General features: G+C 39.3%; 1 protein-coding gene across 8 annotated transcripts in view; it reads left to right on the forward strand.

Moving 5' to 3' along the window:
• LOC134224962 (protein groucho) overlaps positions 1-18111 on the forward strand; it is a 515335-nt gene that overhangs the window by 461244 nt on the left and 35980 nt on the right. For all 8 annotated transcript variants that reach the window (XM_062704655.1, XM_062704657.1, XM_062704660.1 and 5 more), the window contains one exon: positions 4180-4317. In XM_062704655.1, coding sequence (XP_062560639.1) covers positions 4180-4317 — 138 coding nt within the window. The remainder of the gene's footprint in view (positions 1-4179; positions 4318-18111) is intronic.

The following is an 18111-nucleotide window of genomic DNA, read 5'->3' on the forward strand; positions in this document are numbered from 1 at the left end:
ACAAAACTGTACTGCAATTATATCAGCGTTGTGATATCTGAGCTGGGAGACTTTGCACACATCTATTTTGGTGCCTGCTGTTGCGGCAATTCGGTGACAGCATTTTCAAATCATGTTATGATATAATCCTGTTACAATTTGAAGATAAAGCTACTGAGAACAAATTTATATCAAAATAGTTATAAATATCACAATATGTTAAGAGGTATGTTCAATTTTTGTTATGCTGTTCTAGTCGGGTTACTACTCATTTCGCGCTTCTCACTTTTCACAGTGAGAAAAGAAAAATGAAGAGTGAGAAGTGAGGCGTCTCTCTTCTTATTCATAATTTCTCTCTTTTCAAATGACTCATTCGGCCAAACGTCCTATTCGGCCAAACGACCCTTTCGGCCTAATGACCTTTTCGGCCAAATGAACCTTTCGGCCAAACGACCCTTTCGGCCAAAATGACTCTTTACGCTTATAAATGACTTTTCTGTGCAAGTATGGCTTTCATTGAGGTGAGTTTCGGCCTAATGGTTTTTTCGGCATAGTGGCATTCGGCCAAATGGATTTCGGCCAAACAACCCTTCCCCATATTTTATTACCGATGAACAAAAATTTGGAATTGTAAAGCATTTTTTATGAGTCATCAGAATAACATGGGTTTTCTGTTGTTGCTCACGTTCGAAAGCGGCTCAAAATCTGCATCGAAATGTCATAAAATAAAATTGCCTAGATTTTGAAAATTATAGTTTTCTGAATAGGTGAGAGAATTCTCTGCAAAAATTAAAAAGACTGTAAAATTCGAGAATCATCCAAATCGATCTGAATTGTTCTGCAAAGAGAAATGTTTTCTGATACGAAGTGGTTTCTAAATCAAAAATAGTTTTCGATATCTAAAAACCCTGATTAATCCACCTAGCGGTGATGAAGCCTTTCTCATGCATTATAAAAATAGTATTTTGGCCGCAACGCGGAGCCCTTAATCCAGTCTGGCCAATTTTATTGCAGGCTCAATGGTACGAGTATTTCCTGCGTCGAATGCAACTTGTTGCGAATCTAAATCAGTTAAGGATGAGTACCCGAAATATGAGTGTAGATTTTTTTTGGTGGGAGTGCGCACAGACACACATACACATCCACACACCCGCACACACCCACAAACACACACACACACACACAAACACACACACCTCAACGGACGTCTTGAAGGCGATGAGGAGTGACGTCAAGCCTTCGTGTTTTGTAACCGACGTACGTCGAATAAAGACGTATCCGGATGGGCGAGATGATCACCTCAAACTGAAGCGGAGCGTCTCTCACCAAAAAGGCGCTACCTACAAGAAGTTGACAGCCGGAAGTCCCTAGGCGAGACGGTCAAGGTGAGGGCACTCACGGCGGAGGTGAATCTACAAGGTTAAAGACCTGGACTTGAGATCACCAGAGTCGAAGAACTTGTCTGGAAGGAACTACGGCGACAGTGTGAAGTGGAACTGAAAAGGTCGGAAAAGGTCAAGCAGGGATGCAGAGTATGGCATTGGTTTGGCTATGCTACGGCAGACGCCTCCAAGAGTGAAGATCAGGATTACAAGGGAGACGTCAGGGTGGGATGAGGTCGGTATGCCCTGTAGGCATATACAAGCAACCAGAAAGTTTTAGCTAGTACCTGGGCTTAGAAGCACAAACAATGGGACTGCAAAGGCCCTGACCAGAAGTAATCTCTGCCGACGCGCTACGGATTGGAAGGGACATAAGGCACAATGCTACACGAACCCTCCCAATTGTTTGATTTGTTCGGTAAATGTGAGCATGGCACCCCATGGGGGTTCGATGTAGCGTTTAAGCGTGCTACTGAGTAAAATTCTGCAGGTAACACCAGCTGGCTTACTCAGCCTCGCTCTGAGTGTTTGGTATGCGCAGGTTTAGAGGAAACGGCGGAACACGTGTTTATTTCGTGTGCTCACGTTTTCGCGCAATGCGTGACCACATGCTTTGCCACATGTGGTCTGGACACTACCCCGGACAACCCCTAGTTCGGAGCAGTGATGGGAAATGTCAAAAAATGTCATGTCATTGCTATTACTAATTTCGTAATAACTTTTTCCAAAAGTCATCTACAGTTCAGATTTTTCATTAACATGTAGTACTTAAAGGGTCCTAGAACTTTGTCGAACAGATCATTGTTCTAAATACAAAATGTGAGCCATGAGGAGCGAAGGATTAAAAAATGTCACGGAATGTCATGACATTAATGTCATCTGGACACTAATTCGCTGGCTCTCACGCCGCCAATATCATATTTAGAGAAATTACCTATTAGAAAAAGTTTTCGGGTCATTTTGAGGGCTACATGTTAATATGGAAAAAATAATTGTAAACGTGACTTGTGAGGAAAGTTCTACTTAGCAAATTGAGTCCCATGACATCGATATGACATTTCTCCACCGTCACTTCGGAGGGATGTGTGAAGAATGAAGTTGGCTGGAACGCCGTTTTATCATTGCTATCGACTGGGTAATCTCGGAGCTACTACAGAAGGTGGCGCGTGGACTCAAGCGATGAAAAAGCTAGTTCAAGGCGCAAAATAAGAGGTAGTCCAAGAGGATCGGGAGTCAGCTTGCATGGGTCATACCGCTGCCCCTGTGGTCCGAACTCCGATCCTTTTGTATCGAGTGAGTAGCCGCGTGAAAGAACAAACATGGTATCGTCACTTTTGCGGCGTCAGTCAGCTAGCTTTCAGGTAGTTTACGAGCCCGCGGACGGATACAGGAGGTTCTCTCGTCAAAGGCTGAGGCAGGCGTATAGCACACTGCGTCGGCAAGTCCCTCACAACCAATGCTGGACGAATGACCCCTATCGCAGAGAGGGGTCAATTTGGGGTGCATCATCATTCTTGATACCTGTTGAGTCATGCAGAGGAAGCAGGCGCGAAGTCGTGACCCTTCCACACTCTTCCGAGGGACACATGAGAGGAATGCGGTAAAGGCCACCTGGAAAGCCGGCAATGCGCTGGCACGATACCATGGTGTTCTATTCTAAAAAAGCGGAGCTCACGATGTTCGATACTGCAAGAACACGCAGCTAACCTCGAGGGTGCGTTATGCACTGCAAGCATTTGCCCCTTACTGAAGCATTACTTTTTGGTTGAACCGAAGAGGACGATGGGCTTGGCGGGCAATGGAAACGGTTTTAGCTTGGGTCAGGGATGCAGTCCCTGCCTCCCTCGTTTGGAGGTATTCTAACACACTTCCTGGGTGTGAGGATGTCTGACAGGTAGATTCACACACCATTTATTTGGGGAAAAAACACACATACACACACACACACACACACACATACACACAGACATCACCTCAATTGGTCTATTGGTTGTGGTCTATTTGGTACTCGGTGGACATGCGCTTTTCTCCGGACGGTGAGACGCGTACGATCTTCCCATGCAGTTTGTACCCGGTAGCCATCAGGCAAGTGTGTGTACACAAGTGCCGCCAGCGTCAGTTCAGTCTTCCAAAACTGCGATCCTCTCACATGGTTTGCATTTTGCCATACCAGGCATGCATGGTACAGAGGAAGTGTTCATTGATCGGTTCCCATAGAGCTTTCTCAAAGTCAGAACGATTCTGAGTATCTATGTCACTTTAACGCCTGTGGTCGAGGAAGTTAAATCAGCTTCATAGAACGCGTTCGACCACCGTGTTCCTGCTCGGTATGCAGAAGTTCAGTTATTTTCCTGCTTTGTGTAGCAAGATCATAGTTGAACCAGAATCCTTTTTTAAAAAAAATGGCACAGCCGCATCGTTTATCAGAGTGAATCCAGGAAGACCAACGATGCCTACTGACTAAATGATAATCTTTCCTGTGGTTCTTGTGGAGACGCAGAGGAAAACATGCGGAACATGTAAACAACTTTTCTGAATTCCTGCGAGGAATCCTCCGGCACTTGAGTTTTAAATTTTAATGGGATTTTTTTTTAATATCTAAGAAAAAATCTTTTGAATTGTTTATCCACGCAATTTTAATTATTACTGATCTTACTGAATGCAGCATCCAGCTATTGACGAACAGCTAGCTGATGCTATCTAAAATATGCTCAAAATTTCAAATAATTCAGCTAAATGGCTCAATATTTATTATCGATCCTCTACCTCATATGCAAAACAACTAATTTGAAAACAATATTTTTTATTTTACTTCCAGACGGAAATTGCCAAACGCCTGAACGCGCTCATAGGACAGCTATTGCCGTTTCTGGCCACCGAACACCAACAGCAAGTCGCACAGGCAGTGGAACGAGCGAAACAAGTCACGATGCCGGAGCTGAATGCCATCATCGGGGTAAGTTACGCATCATAAGTCGCCTTCCCACCGTAACGTTCGGTTCCTTTTTAACGAGAAGTTTTTGTTTGTCATTTGAGTTTTCCCATGATTTAGTGTTCTTTCAACATAGGATTTTGGAATGCTGAAATCTGAATTTTTAAGTACACATTCGATTGGTTGTTTGCTTTAGTTTTGAAAAATACGTTCTGTATTCGGTAACAATCTGTTCCCGAAAGATTGTACTTTATGGCAAGATTTTTCTTTGCCCCTGGCCCGTTTCCTGATCCCAGTCCATTTCCTACGCAGAGTGTTTCGGTTTGTTTACAAAAAAATGAAAACCTTTTCTCTTTTTTTCTCTCTTATATTTTGGCGATAATAATTGTTTTAATACGTGTGCACTAAATTGCCAGAAACTATCCTGCTTTGTCTCCTTAAAGCAGCAGCCTCAACAGTACAGAAATTCAACAGCAGCTGCTGGCCAAAATTATCGAATCAACTTTCTAATATTTGGTTTCCCAAGCCGATATTTCATGTAACACTTCGAAATAACCATAACGAAACAAAGCACTTTCCAAGCAACAAACTCTCATCACATGTTGTTGTCCATAGGTGTTTAATCATGCAGATGTTTTGACTAACTATCCAAATTCTGTCAGGAATTCTCTGATTCTCAATAACATGCGATATTTATTGATCTACAATTAAAATCCATTTTGGCTGCTCTGTGAAAAAAATATTTGAAGTAAGCCTATTGTAAAAGATATTGGTTTTCGACATATATTTCCGTACGGAAATGGTTATCCGTAAAAGACGTAAAAATAATGTAGTTACATCGTTATTCTCGGATTTCACTCTGTATGATGCCTTGAGATAAACATTTTTAGTACGGTGAAGCTGAATTGTTGCATCTGAAAATATCTGAGGCAAAAAACTTATTTTCAAAAACACATATAAACATGTTTTTAGTTTAAATTTTGGAAAACTTTTGGAAAATATTTTTAGATATTCGAGTAGTGCTTATTTCAATCATTTTCAGGACTCTAAATCAAATATATTTCTTTCTTCTTCTGCCATCAACCCCTTCCATTATTTGTGGCTGTTTTGATTGTTGAGGAGGAAATCCAACAAAATGTTATTCGAAAAATAATAAAATATTAAACTTTTCCAGAAAATTCTTTAAGAAAATTGATGGGTTTTTGCGATTTAATCAATTTGTTCATTTATTCTTTATATCCCACCTCTTTTGTTATCTAAAGTCAACCAAGACAAACGAAGGAATTCGTATTTGTTCTGGCATATTTTTTATAATACAATTTGAATACAATAGGTCATTTTTGGAGATTCGAAGTATAATTAAACATTTAATCATCCTTGAGTACCTCAGATAGGATTAATAAATATACACGATTTAATACTCGTAGTCAATATAAATTCCCCATTATTCCCCAATCCAACAATGAATCCCGTTTTCATTTTACTGTTTCCATTTAACTTTTTGTTTGTAAACGCTCTCCGATTTCACCGGAAAGGAATTCCGAACCAGAAACACTTCATGATAATTTCATTGCAAATTAATCAGCTCAATCTCTGTCCCCTTTCTGACCCTTCCTTTTCCTGTAGTGTTTTTGCATCCCTTTCAACGAATGCCTGTATGTTTGTTCCAGTATTTGAATGTTCATTATTTCCATTATTTGATCGTATCGCTTGGCGCCTCTGGTGGGGATTATTGTCGAGTATCATCCTTTCCCAGCATTGTTCCAGAATAGCTCAATAAACGTATTGAAACATTGACGAATATTGACGGTACATATTGATGAATCGATGATTATAACTATGTAGAGTGGAACCACTGTACATCTGGAATGCTAAGCCCCGTGGCTTCAAAAACTATCAACAAACATGAAGGTGGATTAAACTGTATCGTTTACGCTTTGTTACACTTCAGTGCTGGAAGTGCATAGCATGAGAAAATATTTACGGGATGCCTATAAAAATTTCTCATTAGCTTATTTATCATGAAAACGCAAAATATGTGAGGATGGATATTGAACACGAATCACTATACGAAGAAATACCTTTTAAAAAACATAGTACAATGTTTCGAATGAGTTAGAGAATTTTGGCATCACTGTGCGGCTTCGCTGCTCAACATGGCTCAACCGAAACCACTAAATACATAATGAGGTGATCACCGTGAAAATTTTCCAAATGGTGAACGGGGTGGTAAAAGGGAATTCAGCAAATAACGTGTTTGCCGGTGGACGTCCATTTATCAAGCCAAGTGCGGAAGCCTTATCGTTATCAATCAACACGTGGTTTATTGGAGGTTAATGAGCTGTTGGATTATTTTGTATTATTTGCGAAGCGCTCATTTTATTGTCGATATACTTTGAAGGATTTTGTCGATGGATGTGTCAAAATGGAATTAGTAAAGACTGTACACGATAAAAAGGCAGGACATATACCAAAATAGCGGACTGAAATTCATTTTCTATTAATTTTTCTTCCAACAGTTTGAGGCCGTAACACTTGTTATCGGTCAGGTTTCTATTCCATAACTGAATCATTGATTACCCTCTCTACCAAGGTTTTTGTACGTGAGTGTGGCCGACTTTTTTTTTTGATAAATCATTTCCATGACTGTTTCATTAAATTCAACTCGGTCTCGAATACCATAGGTGTTTTACGAAGCTTGGACTTCACATTAACTCATTTTTTTTCAATTGGGCGAAGTACCGGCCAGTTCAGTGGGTTGAAGTCTTTTGAAGTCACGTTTCATCGTTTTTTAGACAAACCAGATGGAAATAGATTGCGAATCGAAAGATTCAGTTGACGCTTGAACAGATTCAATACCTTCCGTATCTCCTTGAATGAGTTCCTTACTCATTGGCTTTTTACCGAATGATGGATTCCCAGGTGTTTCTCGATCCATTTTAGACCTCCAGTACTAATCAAAAGTTAATTATGAAGGCTTATTCGGTGTATCTGGCAAAATCCACCCAGGTGTGGAAATTAATTCACTATGTCTGAAACTCGATTTGTGCAGTTTACTGGCACAAACATGTGTAAGAATTAGTTCAGAAAAATATAAAATGTATCAACTTCAGTGGTGTTTGAGCATAAGCATAGCATAGCATAGCATATGTGATTGTACAAATCGTGGGTGGCTATACAATGCTCAATTCAAGTCCATCTGGAATATGCGGCAAGAGAGGACTCTCCCGTCTCGACCTCCCCTCCCCCTAAACAAAAGTGACAAGAGAGCAGATCTCTCTGTGGTTTATCACACCCAGAACGAAAGAAAAACAATGCGAACTTGCATTCTGAGGTGATAAACCGCAAAGAAATTCCCTGCCCGTCACCTCCATTCAAATGAGGGGAAGTCGACGAAGAGAACCTCTCCTGCGACACCCGCCCCCACCAGACAGAGCTTGAATTGAGCAATTCATACTAACTATATATTATCGCAAATTGGGTACTTGGGATTAGTACCTTTTCCTATATAGTAGCAGTTGTATACCTGGCCACGTCCTTACAATCCTGAAAGGAAGGGAAGGAATGTTAGTTCAACTTGTCTACTAGTGAAGATGCCCCGAGGAACCCATACTACCTTCATAGATGTTCCTCAGGAAGGAAAATTTCAGTTAGTGGGAAAGGTGAATAATAGGGAGCTTCTATTCGACAATATAGAGCGCTTTTGTCAATAACAATGTAATATGCTGTAAAAATAATAAAATATATTCCATCAATTTACTTACGAACCGTCCCTAAGGAAAAACAAAACTAAAACACAAAAATTTCGGCCAAATCGCGCGATCGTTCTGCCGTTCGGAAACAAGAGCCAACACGCACTGAACTAATTAACTTATGTATCCTTCGGTGGTGTTTGACCCCACAAAACCAGTACGCTAGACAGCTGCTTTTCCCTACTAAGCTTCGAAGGACCTCTCCCCAGCTCTGAAGGCTACTGATGAGATCAAATTTCCAACACCAGGCACATAGCTGAACTTTCGCAATCTATTTTTTAAAACCAACTCTTCGCCAATTCACAATGCAGCTTGTGAAAACAGAGTCTTACGAAAATATCTGTTCGAAAAGAAAGTTCTAAAGCATTGAGAATACCTGCTGTTTGTATATTCATTTATCCCATCTTATACAAATTCCTCTCAGATTTGAATGTTTCGCCAACACAAAACGTCTTTAACATCTTACGCTGCTTATCCGCATAATCAAGCAATTTTCTCGATAACCCTATCACAAAACCCTTTATGGTTCGTATCAAAGCTCATCGTTCTCCATCTTCAGCTCGTCACACCCAGCTATCAGCTAAATCCCCTAACCCAAATAAAAGATTCCCCACACTTGGTCCGCATTCAACATTTAATTAACAACATCATCACGTTCCATAAGTTTCTCTATTATCCTGCTTGCCATGTTTGCAGTCCGCTCTCTTCCCACAGCTTTCCAAACTTAGCTCCGCCAAAAGCACATAATCATTTTCCTTCTTGACTGTATCGTCGGTGGGTTGGTTGGTCGGTCGGTCGGTGTCGGTCTACAGCATAGACATGGATACAACGTAGTAAGATTCCTTCGTTCCTCGGCTACAAACGACCGACCGAGGAGCCACCGCCAAGCCATCAACCAACCAGTCAGTCGACACCCCCAAGAACACGAAACGCTTCACATTTATGGCTCACTTTACCGAAACCGCCCACATCCCGCTCCATCGGTACCTTGCCATAGCCCGATGGGTGGGTGGGAAAGCAAAAGTCTTGAAATCACTTTAGCCTCATCAGTGGCAGTGTAGCACTCGTCCACTTATTCGGTTGCTTCAATTTACTCCTGGAAAACTTACTCACTCTCTTCCTCTCTGCTAGCGTTACAAGCGGAGTTAGACTGCAGTCAGTGGAATTCCACAATGTTTGCAGGATAGATCAGGCAGATGCTTCCGTCCTCCGCCGTCGTCGTCAGCACGGTACCATTCCCACCTATAGCAAAGGAAGTACACACAAAAGAGTCACTTCCTCGAGATCTGCTCTTGAAGGTTTCCCGTTGTTTCTCCGCTAGTCGACCGGTAGCTGCTAACTGCCGACGGAGAGGCGCTCTACCGGGAGTGAATAAGACGATCCGTATCTGTTCAGTCTTCTTCGGTGAGGCATCGAGTCATCGCGCTGATGATGATGATGACGATGATTACTGTGGAGTCGCTTTTATTACTTCACGGAATTCATCCGCCTTTCAGCGCTGTCCTTTTGTCTATCGACTTAGGGTGAAGCTTTATTCCTACGTTTATGGTGGTTCGATACCGGCGAATAGAATTATCGTCTAAGATATAGACCAACATTTGAAAAAGGCATAAAAGCCTAAATTTATTCTTTCGCGTTCTTTGTCAATGTATATAGTTATGTATGTAGACGTGGAATCTATAATATAACGACAATTTTCACATTTTCACAACTAAACTGAAAAATCTAAAAAAAAAACAAGTGGACAGATGAAATGATGATGGATAATTAGAAAGATGGATTAGATAGGAAAATAGATAGATAGATAGATGGATTATTGGAAAAATTGATACACAGATTGATTGATGGTTGGACAAATGAATAGATAGATAAATTGATGGATAGTTAGAGACATGTAAGCATTGAAAGTCTCTCTAATTAAGACAAAAAAAATGGACAGGAATAGGCAATAACCGTGGAATATTACCGGATTAAAATGACTTTAGAGTCACACAATGTCTGATTTTTTATTATTTTTGTTATTTTATTCATTTAATCATGAGTTTAGGATTTCATCTGCATATTTTATAATATCAAGTGTACTTGCTCATGATTATGAAAACTCATGCTCATGAAAATCAAATAAATTATCTGTAAACAATTGCCAGCAAATGTGCAACAATGTTCCACACCGAAATGACTCCGTTAGTCACAGCCTGCTGGGGTATGTTCCAGTTATTCGTTTACCGTTCTCAGTGGGCAAACCACCCACGAACAATCGCCCAACAGAGACACTATTTTGAAACGGCATCGCATGAGGTGCCGATGCTGTAGTTTTGTGTTTGTAGGCTACATTCGGGACAACTCTAAAGCAACATTTGAAAAGGGCGTAACATCCAAAAATTATTCCTGCTGGTTCTTTGTACCCATATATAGCTTTATATGTAGACGAAGAATCAGAAGTAATAAATTTTGTCTGTTACACCCTTTTCAAATGTTGGTCTAGAACTGATAGATATACGCAAAGATTCGAACCAGATGATTTTTTCTATTTCTAGCGGACAAACAGGCTTGCTTGATAGAGGTGTAAGATTGTTTTAGTCTTAGCCGTGCTGCCAGTTTTCGAGCAATGTATAAACAGGGGGAAGGGTCGTTTGGCCGAAAGCCATTTGGCCAAATGCCACTAGGCCGAAAGTTGTTTGGCCGAAAGTAATTTGGCCGAAATGGTCATTTGAAAACTACTCATTTCGCGCTTCTCACTTTTTACAGTGAGAAGAGAAAAATGAAAAGTGAGAAATGGGACGTCTTTCTTCTCATTCCTAATTTCTGATTTTATAAATGACCTGTTCGGCTAAATGACCTATTCGGCCAAATGACCCTTTCGGTCAAACAATCCTTTCGGCCAAATGACTTTCGGCCAGATGAGTTTCGGCCTAATGGTTTGTTCAACCTAGTGACATTCGGCCAAATGGCTTTCGGCCGAATGGGTTTTGGCCAAACGACGCACAGCGCCGCGTTCTTTTCGGACTGGTATTTTGTTTTTGCTTTGTCGCCAAGGCCCCGGGCTCCTACAAAACCTTGTGTACCAAATGCAAGCAGTTTTGCTCCTGTCATTGGACGAGTTAAGTACTAATCTATTTAATTCCACCACGTTGTAATCTTTACAGATATGTACTTCGACCTCAACTGCAGGTGCCTTTAAATGTTGTCGCGAAAATCGCGGATTTATATTTACACTCTCTCGAAAATTCAAAATGTTAATGTTTTCCATATGAGTGTATGAAAAGTAAGCAATACTTTGGGATCCGAACACAACACATCCTAATAATATGTCGTATGAATGTTGGTTGATAACTACACGATATTTGATAGATCTTCTGTAGACCTAACAATTGGAATATTATTACTAACTGATTTGGGGAATAACACTTTGTCTATTTTGCTTTCCAATTGACCGGATTCGTTATCACGATAATAAAGAATAAAAAAATGTCCGTATTCGCACCTGGGACCGCTGGAACTGAGTTAAGCATGCTGGTTGTCGCACGTAATTATGCTGATTGTAATCAACTCTGTCCGCTCGGTTGAGCGTTAGAGAGACGCTCCATCTTTCCGACCTTTTGTCTTATCCAGTTCTACTCCATAGTGACTTCCAGTACTCCAGGCTGCTTTTTTCAACTATTTGCCATCTAGTCCTTTGTATTGTCATAGCTCAATTGACCTTTCCCTTCAAAAATTGTATCTCTTTTAATAGTCTCAGTCTTCTCATTATTTGATTCGTCTTTTAAAAAAATCGAAAACAAAAACTGAGAAAGTGCTGCACACGTACACCGGCTGAAGAGTTCGTCTGTGTATCTCGTTTTATAGTCTTAGTCAATTATTTGATTCATCTTTCAAAAAATCGAAAACAAAAACTGAAAAAGTACGCGTGCAGCACTTTCGGCTGAAGGGTTCGCCTGGTGTTGTTTCAAAATCAGGCAAGTTTGAAGAACAGCATATTTTTATATCTTCTTTTAAATTTTAAAAACCGTTAGATTTGTCAAAAAAAATAGTTCTCTGGGAAAGTTAACCTCGATTAAATAATCGATTGAGCGAATAAAACTTTTCGACGGGAAAGGTCAATTACCATCATTGCTTGGTTTTAGTAAGATATTTTTTTGGTTGAAAACATTTCTGCCATTCCGCGATCCAAAATTCCTCGTTTCTTCGTTTGCTCGTTCCCACTGTTGTAAATTGTCACCTGTATGTCATTTTACTAATTTGTCTAAAACTTTTTTAAGAAGTCAAAATATCTTCATAATTTTTAATAATCCTATAACACTTGATAGTGAAATCTTTTCAAAATGTCACTTGTCATTTGAATAATAATTTTGCCACCCACGTCTATTTTAACAGCAATGTCCTGTTAGACAAAGTTATAGAATCATTTAAGCGCTAAAAGTTTGATACACCTCATAAATTGATATCGGGCTTCTGAAAAGAATTTCGAGAAAATGGGGAAGGGTCGTTTGGCCAAAACCTATTTGGCCGAATGCCACTAGGCCGAATAAACCATTAGGCCGAAACCCATCTGGCTGATTCGGACATTTAACAGAACGTGTCATTTGGTCGAACAGGTCATAAGACAGATATATGTCATTAGACCGAATTGGTTATTCGGCAGAATAATTCATTTGGCCGAATAAGTGATTTAAAAAGTGAGAAATGAGGTGTGAAAAGTAAGCCGTCTCACTTCTCACTATTTATTTCCCGCTTCCCACTGTAAAAAGTGAGAAGGGCAAAGTGAGTAGAGGGATGTCTAACTACTCACTTTTTACAATGAGAAGTGAGAAATAAGGAGTGAGAAGTGAGACGTCTCACTACTCACTGCCCATTTCTCACTTCTCACTGTGAAAAGTGAGAAGTGATAAGTGAGTAGTGAGACGTCTCACTTCTTATTTCGCATTACTGCTTTTCACAGTGAGAAGTGAGAAATGAGGAGTCAAAAATAAGACATCTCCCTTTTCGTCGTCTCAATTCTTACTTCTCATTTCTCACTTCTAGCTTTCTCATGTCTCACTTCTCACAACGCACTTTTCACTTTTCAGAGTGAGATGTGAGAAGGAAGAGGTGAGTCTCACTACTCCCTTCTCACGCCTTATTACTCACTACTTATTTAATTATCTTAAATATAACTCTTCCAGCTCAAAGCTTTGTAGGGGTATGTGGCGGCATCTTCATCATCATCATCATCATCATCATCACTTCTCACTGTGAAAAGTGAGAAGGTGGACGTCTCACTACTTACCTCGTACAACTCACTTTTTACAGTAAAAAGTATGAGATAAGAAGTGAGAAGTGAGACGTCTCATGGCGTATTCAGGTGTTCTATCAATTGATAAAATAATGTATCTTGATATTGAACGTCATGTACTTTATTCTCAGTTAAATTTAAATCTGTCAACTTTGACATCAAATCACTATCAAGTGATAAAGCTTGGAGTTTGAATAGGCTATTAGTAATGCAAGAATTCGTTTATTTATGAGCCATAAAATTATTTACGCTCTATCATTTAAAACATCGCGTGACATAAATTATTTAATTTTTGCCTTTCTCGTATACAAAGTTACGTATACTATATGTAGGCTATATGATCGCTCCAAAAACGAACTTTTTATAGGAGCCCTGGAGACCCATGGTGTTATATACCGATCGACTCACCTCGACGAATTGAAGTGATGTCTGTGTGTGTATGTGTGTGCCCAAAATAATCTCACTCATTTTTGAGGTACTTACCCGTAACCGATTTGCCAAATCGGACTATAGGCTTCGAAGTTATGGCCAAAATATATTTTTTTACAAGAAAAATTCTCACTCATTTTTAGGCACTTATCCTCAACCGATTTGCTCGCAACAAGTTTCATTCGACGCAGAATCTTGTCCCATTATTTCCTATTGAAAATTGGATAAATCGGACTATGGATTTCGAAGTTATGGCCAAAATTATTATTTGTTTACATAAGAAGCACGTACAAAATTCTCACTCGTTTTTAAGTCACTTATCCTTAACTGATTTACTTGCATTCACAAGTTGCATTCGACGCAGAATCCTGTCCTAAACAATGGGACAGGATTTAAAAATTGGCCAAATCGGACTATGGGCTCAAAAGTTACGGCCAAAATACTATTTTTATAACACACGAGAAAGGCTCCATCACCGCTAGGTGGATTCTTCTGGGTTTTTCTATTGATCAAAGAATCGCAACTGTAAGGTCGCCCTGCAACTGTAAGGTCGTCTTCAGTGTCTGAACGTAACATATCGAGTTGTATTTTTGGTTCAATTGAGAACATATTTAGTAACGTTTATGTTGAAACTAGAAGAAATTTTGTTACAATTTTTTTTAAATTACTAATGTACAGTTTTATAACAAACTCTGTTATATCTACTGGTCGGGATGTCGCACCCCCTCACTTTAACTAAAGTCAGAAGAACAAAAGTGTCTATGTTGCACTACCAGCTATGTACGCAACCCTTAGTTGGCGGTCGAGTTATGAGTTATGAGTGCCCCTTCCCGGGTGTAAGCTCGCCATTCCGTATCCCTTTCTAAAAGTCGATCAAAGGATTTCTTCAGACAATTGTTCTGAGATTCTTCTAGGAATTCATGCTGGATTTCTCCTAGGAGCTTCTTTTGGAATCTGCTGAACGATTCTCATCAGGAATTATTGACGAAATCCCTAGAATAATCACTGGAATTGCTTCTAGTTTTGTTCTAGGAGAAACTGCTGGACGAGTTCGCGATGAACTTCCCAGGAATTGCAGAGAGAACTCCTGTCCTGGATGAATCTCATGACCCACTTCTTACGGAATCTGTGGAAGAATTCCTGCATGTATACTCGGAGAAATTCTGAAAATATTTTAGTGATTAATTATTTTAGAGCGTCTTAGGGGAAATGCTACAAGGTTAAAAGACTATTATTCTATTGGAAGTAAATGGAAGAATAATAGTCTTTTAAATATTTTAGGTTTGTACCTTGTGTAGAAACCAAAACTAGACCAACATTCGAAAAGGAAGTAACAGCCAAAATGTATTCTTTCCCGTTCTTTGTCTATGTATATAGCTATGTATGTGGGCAAGGATATGGAAAGAGAGCAATTCTCTGTGAAATCGAAAGTCGGTTTATATTTGTATTTTTTTATTTCCCTGAAATTGAATATACATCCTTTATGGCCAAAAACATTATCTGCATCATTGGTTTGCCATTTTAACTCTGGTGTAACTTTTGACAAGGGCCTAAGCAAAAACACCTTGAACACTTAAAAAAAAATATTACTTGAAAACGGCTTGTCCGATCATTCTGGTGTCTTTGGCAAAGGTTTAGGTAATCAATGGGGCTATGTGAAAAAATATACACTACAAAATATACAGAATGAGTTTTGGCTGTTTATATTTTTTGGTCTAGTTTTCTGATCTAGTCTAGTTTTGGTCTAGCCCTTTTTAAATTTTGGTCTAGTTTTGTAAATTTACTTAGTGTTTCTTTAGTACATTGGTATTTTACTTCGAAATATCAGTATAAACCCTCTCTTAATCCGCTGCCGTCGCCATCGTTTTGCGAATGAATTTTCTGCAGCAATCACCTCCAACAACCGCAACCATTGCTGATAATGTACCGCTTCAGACATTACCGACGCAAACTGGAACAATGAAGCACCCGCCACGAAGTCAGTCTAAGCCCCCGGTGGCTCATAATAGAAAAGCCCATCGTTAAAGCTGGAGCTGTCAACAGCATTTGGTGGTCATCCTAGGGGGAAGCCAGAGTAGACACTATGGCGACGGCGCGACAAAGAAGATTATTCCTTCTCGTGAGTTGCGTCGGACGTTGCGTTTACTCCGGCAGACACTTATGTCGTTTTCGGTTATTGCTGGGTCGAACCTAGTTCTGCCCCGGATCCGCTCTAACAGCTGTCAAAACGTTCGGTTATTCGTTCAGGTTGGATCGCGATCCGCACCAGATCCGACCCAAAATGAATGAGGTTCGCTCTGCCGATTTATCGAGATCCAACCTAGGTTCACCAATACATTCGAACACAAACTGTCAAACTGGTGTTTATGTTTACGCCAAAGGAAAATGAAAACGTAAATAACACAGATGGATATTTGATTTTATTTGTTTCATTTGTTAAATTGCTGTCTTCCACGCAAAAATGGATTATTTTAATTGTGTGCTGTCTTCATGTTTCTCTGATGGTGAATCGGATTTTGATATCAACATATTTTTCGCTGATTACCTCATATGGTAGCTCCATTATAAACAAAATGAGGGTTGAAAATTTGGTTGAAAATGTGATTTATAAAATGCAGTGACGAGAAGGTAGCTGCTATTTATTCACTATTTGGTTGGGTATTCGAAGATATACTTTAGGTATAATTGCTCACTCAATTGTAAAATAGCGTACCGCAATGATACGTTCTTTCTAATTATTTATAAATTAATTCAAATGTCTATTTAGGAACATAATTAAATTGAGCATAATTTTTGAGTGGATGTGGATTTTTAGTTGTAATTCGTTAAAAAACTGACATAGACTTACATAATTTATCCCATTGATATTTATTATGTTGAATCTCTAGTTTAGATTATGTAGTGAAAAATTATGTGCCTCTCTTGTATATTGGTTTTTTCATTTCTGACGAAATCACGGTTTATCCAAAAGATATTTTAGTTACTAGATAAAGATTGTCGCTGTCGTCGCTGTCCGGAACATCTTTTGCTGGCGAGGATAGGGGAGCTAAATGTCAAAGAAGGAAAATCCATACGATTTGACAGGTATGTACCACACATGTTTCGGACAGCAGAACAAAGGGAACCGAAGCGACAATCTTTATCTAGTAACTAAAATATCTTTTGTTTATCCCAAAGAGTCGGGGGAGTTGGGGAAAAATAGCAAAAAAGAACCCTATATAGACTATAGTCGTTGCTGTTACTAAAATTCGAATTTGATTATTTATAGGTAAAATAATTCGATTATCTACATCTAATAATCGAAATCCGTTAAAATTGTGCGATTTGATTCTATGTTTTAAAATAGAAAAAACCCAATAAATTTTGTATTGGATTTTTTACAAAATGTTTCCATATTGTCTTGTTCTGTTCCATTTGAATGACATAATTGATAACTCAAATCTACTGTAACGTAACCACTGTTACCCAAAAAGCCTTAAAGAATCAGCATAAAAATTTATCGGAAAACACGGATTGGCATAATTGCCGGCAATGTTCCAAAGCGCCAAAATTCTTTTACGGCAATCCACATTGCCGTCGTCATTTATCACAAGCTCCTAATCACATAAATTTATTGATGGATTAATAATCATTTTTTAAATTAAACAATTGACAGAAGAAACATCTGATTTCCCTCATAATTCATAAAACAAGAAAAAAAATAACACTAATAATAAAATTCAACAGAGTCTGTTTCAGAGTACGAAATGAAAACAAAACAGGTGATAGGGCTTGAGTTCTCACTAACACCATCATACTGACTCGATCCCGATTCGTTTTTCGTTCGGTTATTCAGAGTCGGGGTCGGACCTGACCCAGGTCTAAAACCGAAAACGACATTAGGAATCAGCAAAAACGCCAAAGAATGTTTCCCAGAACGCTTCCACTGCAGCAGCGAAGTAGATTCCGAGCATCTCCACTGGTACCTAGCTGGTACCAATAGACGTAAGCAAAATGCTACCGTCAAATGCTTCTTTCAGAGGAAAACGCGAAAATTAACGAAAATTAACAGAAATAAACTGAACTTTTCGGCAGTTCACAGTGTGCATTTTCGCCTAATATGCAGGACAGTGTCTGCAGGATCAACTAGTAGTAGATAATTTTCTCTATATATAAAAATGAGTTTACATTTCCTTTGAGGCAATATAACTCACGAACGGATGAAACGGTTTGCAAGATTTCCTTACCAATCGTCTTGGGATCAGCTGTGTTTGTAGCTATGTATATAAAGAAAGACAGACATTTCTCCTGGAATAGTTCGAACACCACCATGCAAACAACTTGATCAATTGTAAAGAAATTTAGAAGGATCGTACATTAATCGAT

This window comes from Armigeres subalbatus, chromosome 3 (genome assembly GCF_024139115.2).
Source record: "Armigeres subalbatus isolate Guangzhou_Male chromosome 3, GZ_Asu_2, whole genome shotgun sequence".
Lineage (NCBI taxonomy): Eukaryota > Metazoa > Arthropoda > Insecta > Diptera > Culicidae > Armigeres > Armigeres subalbatus.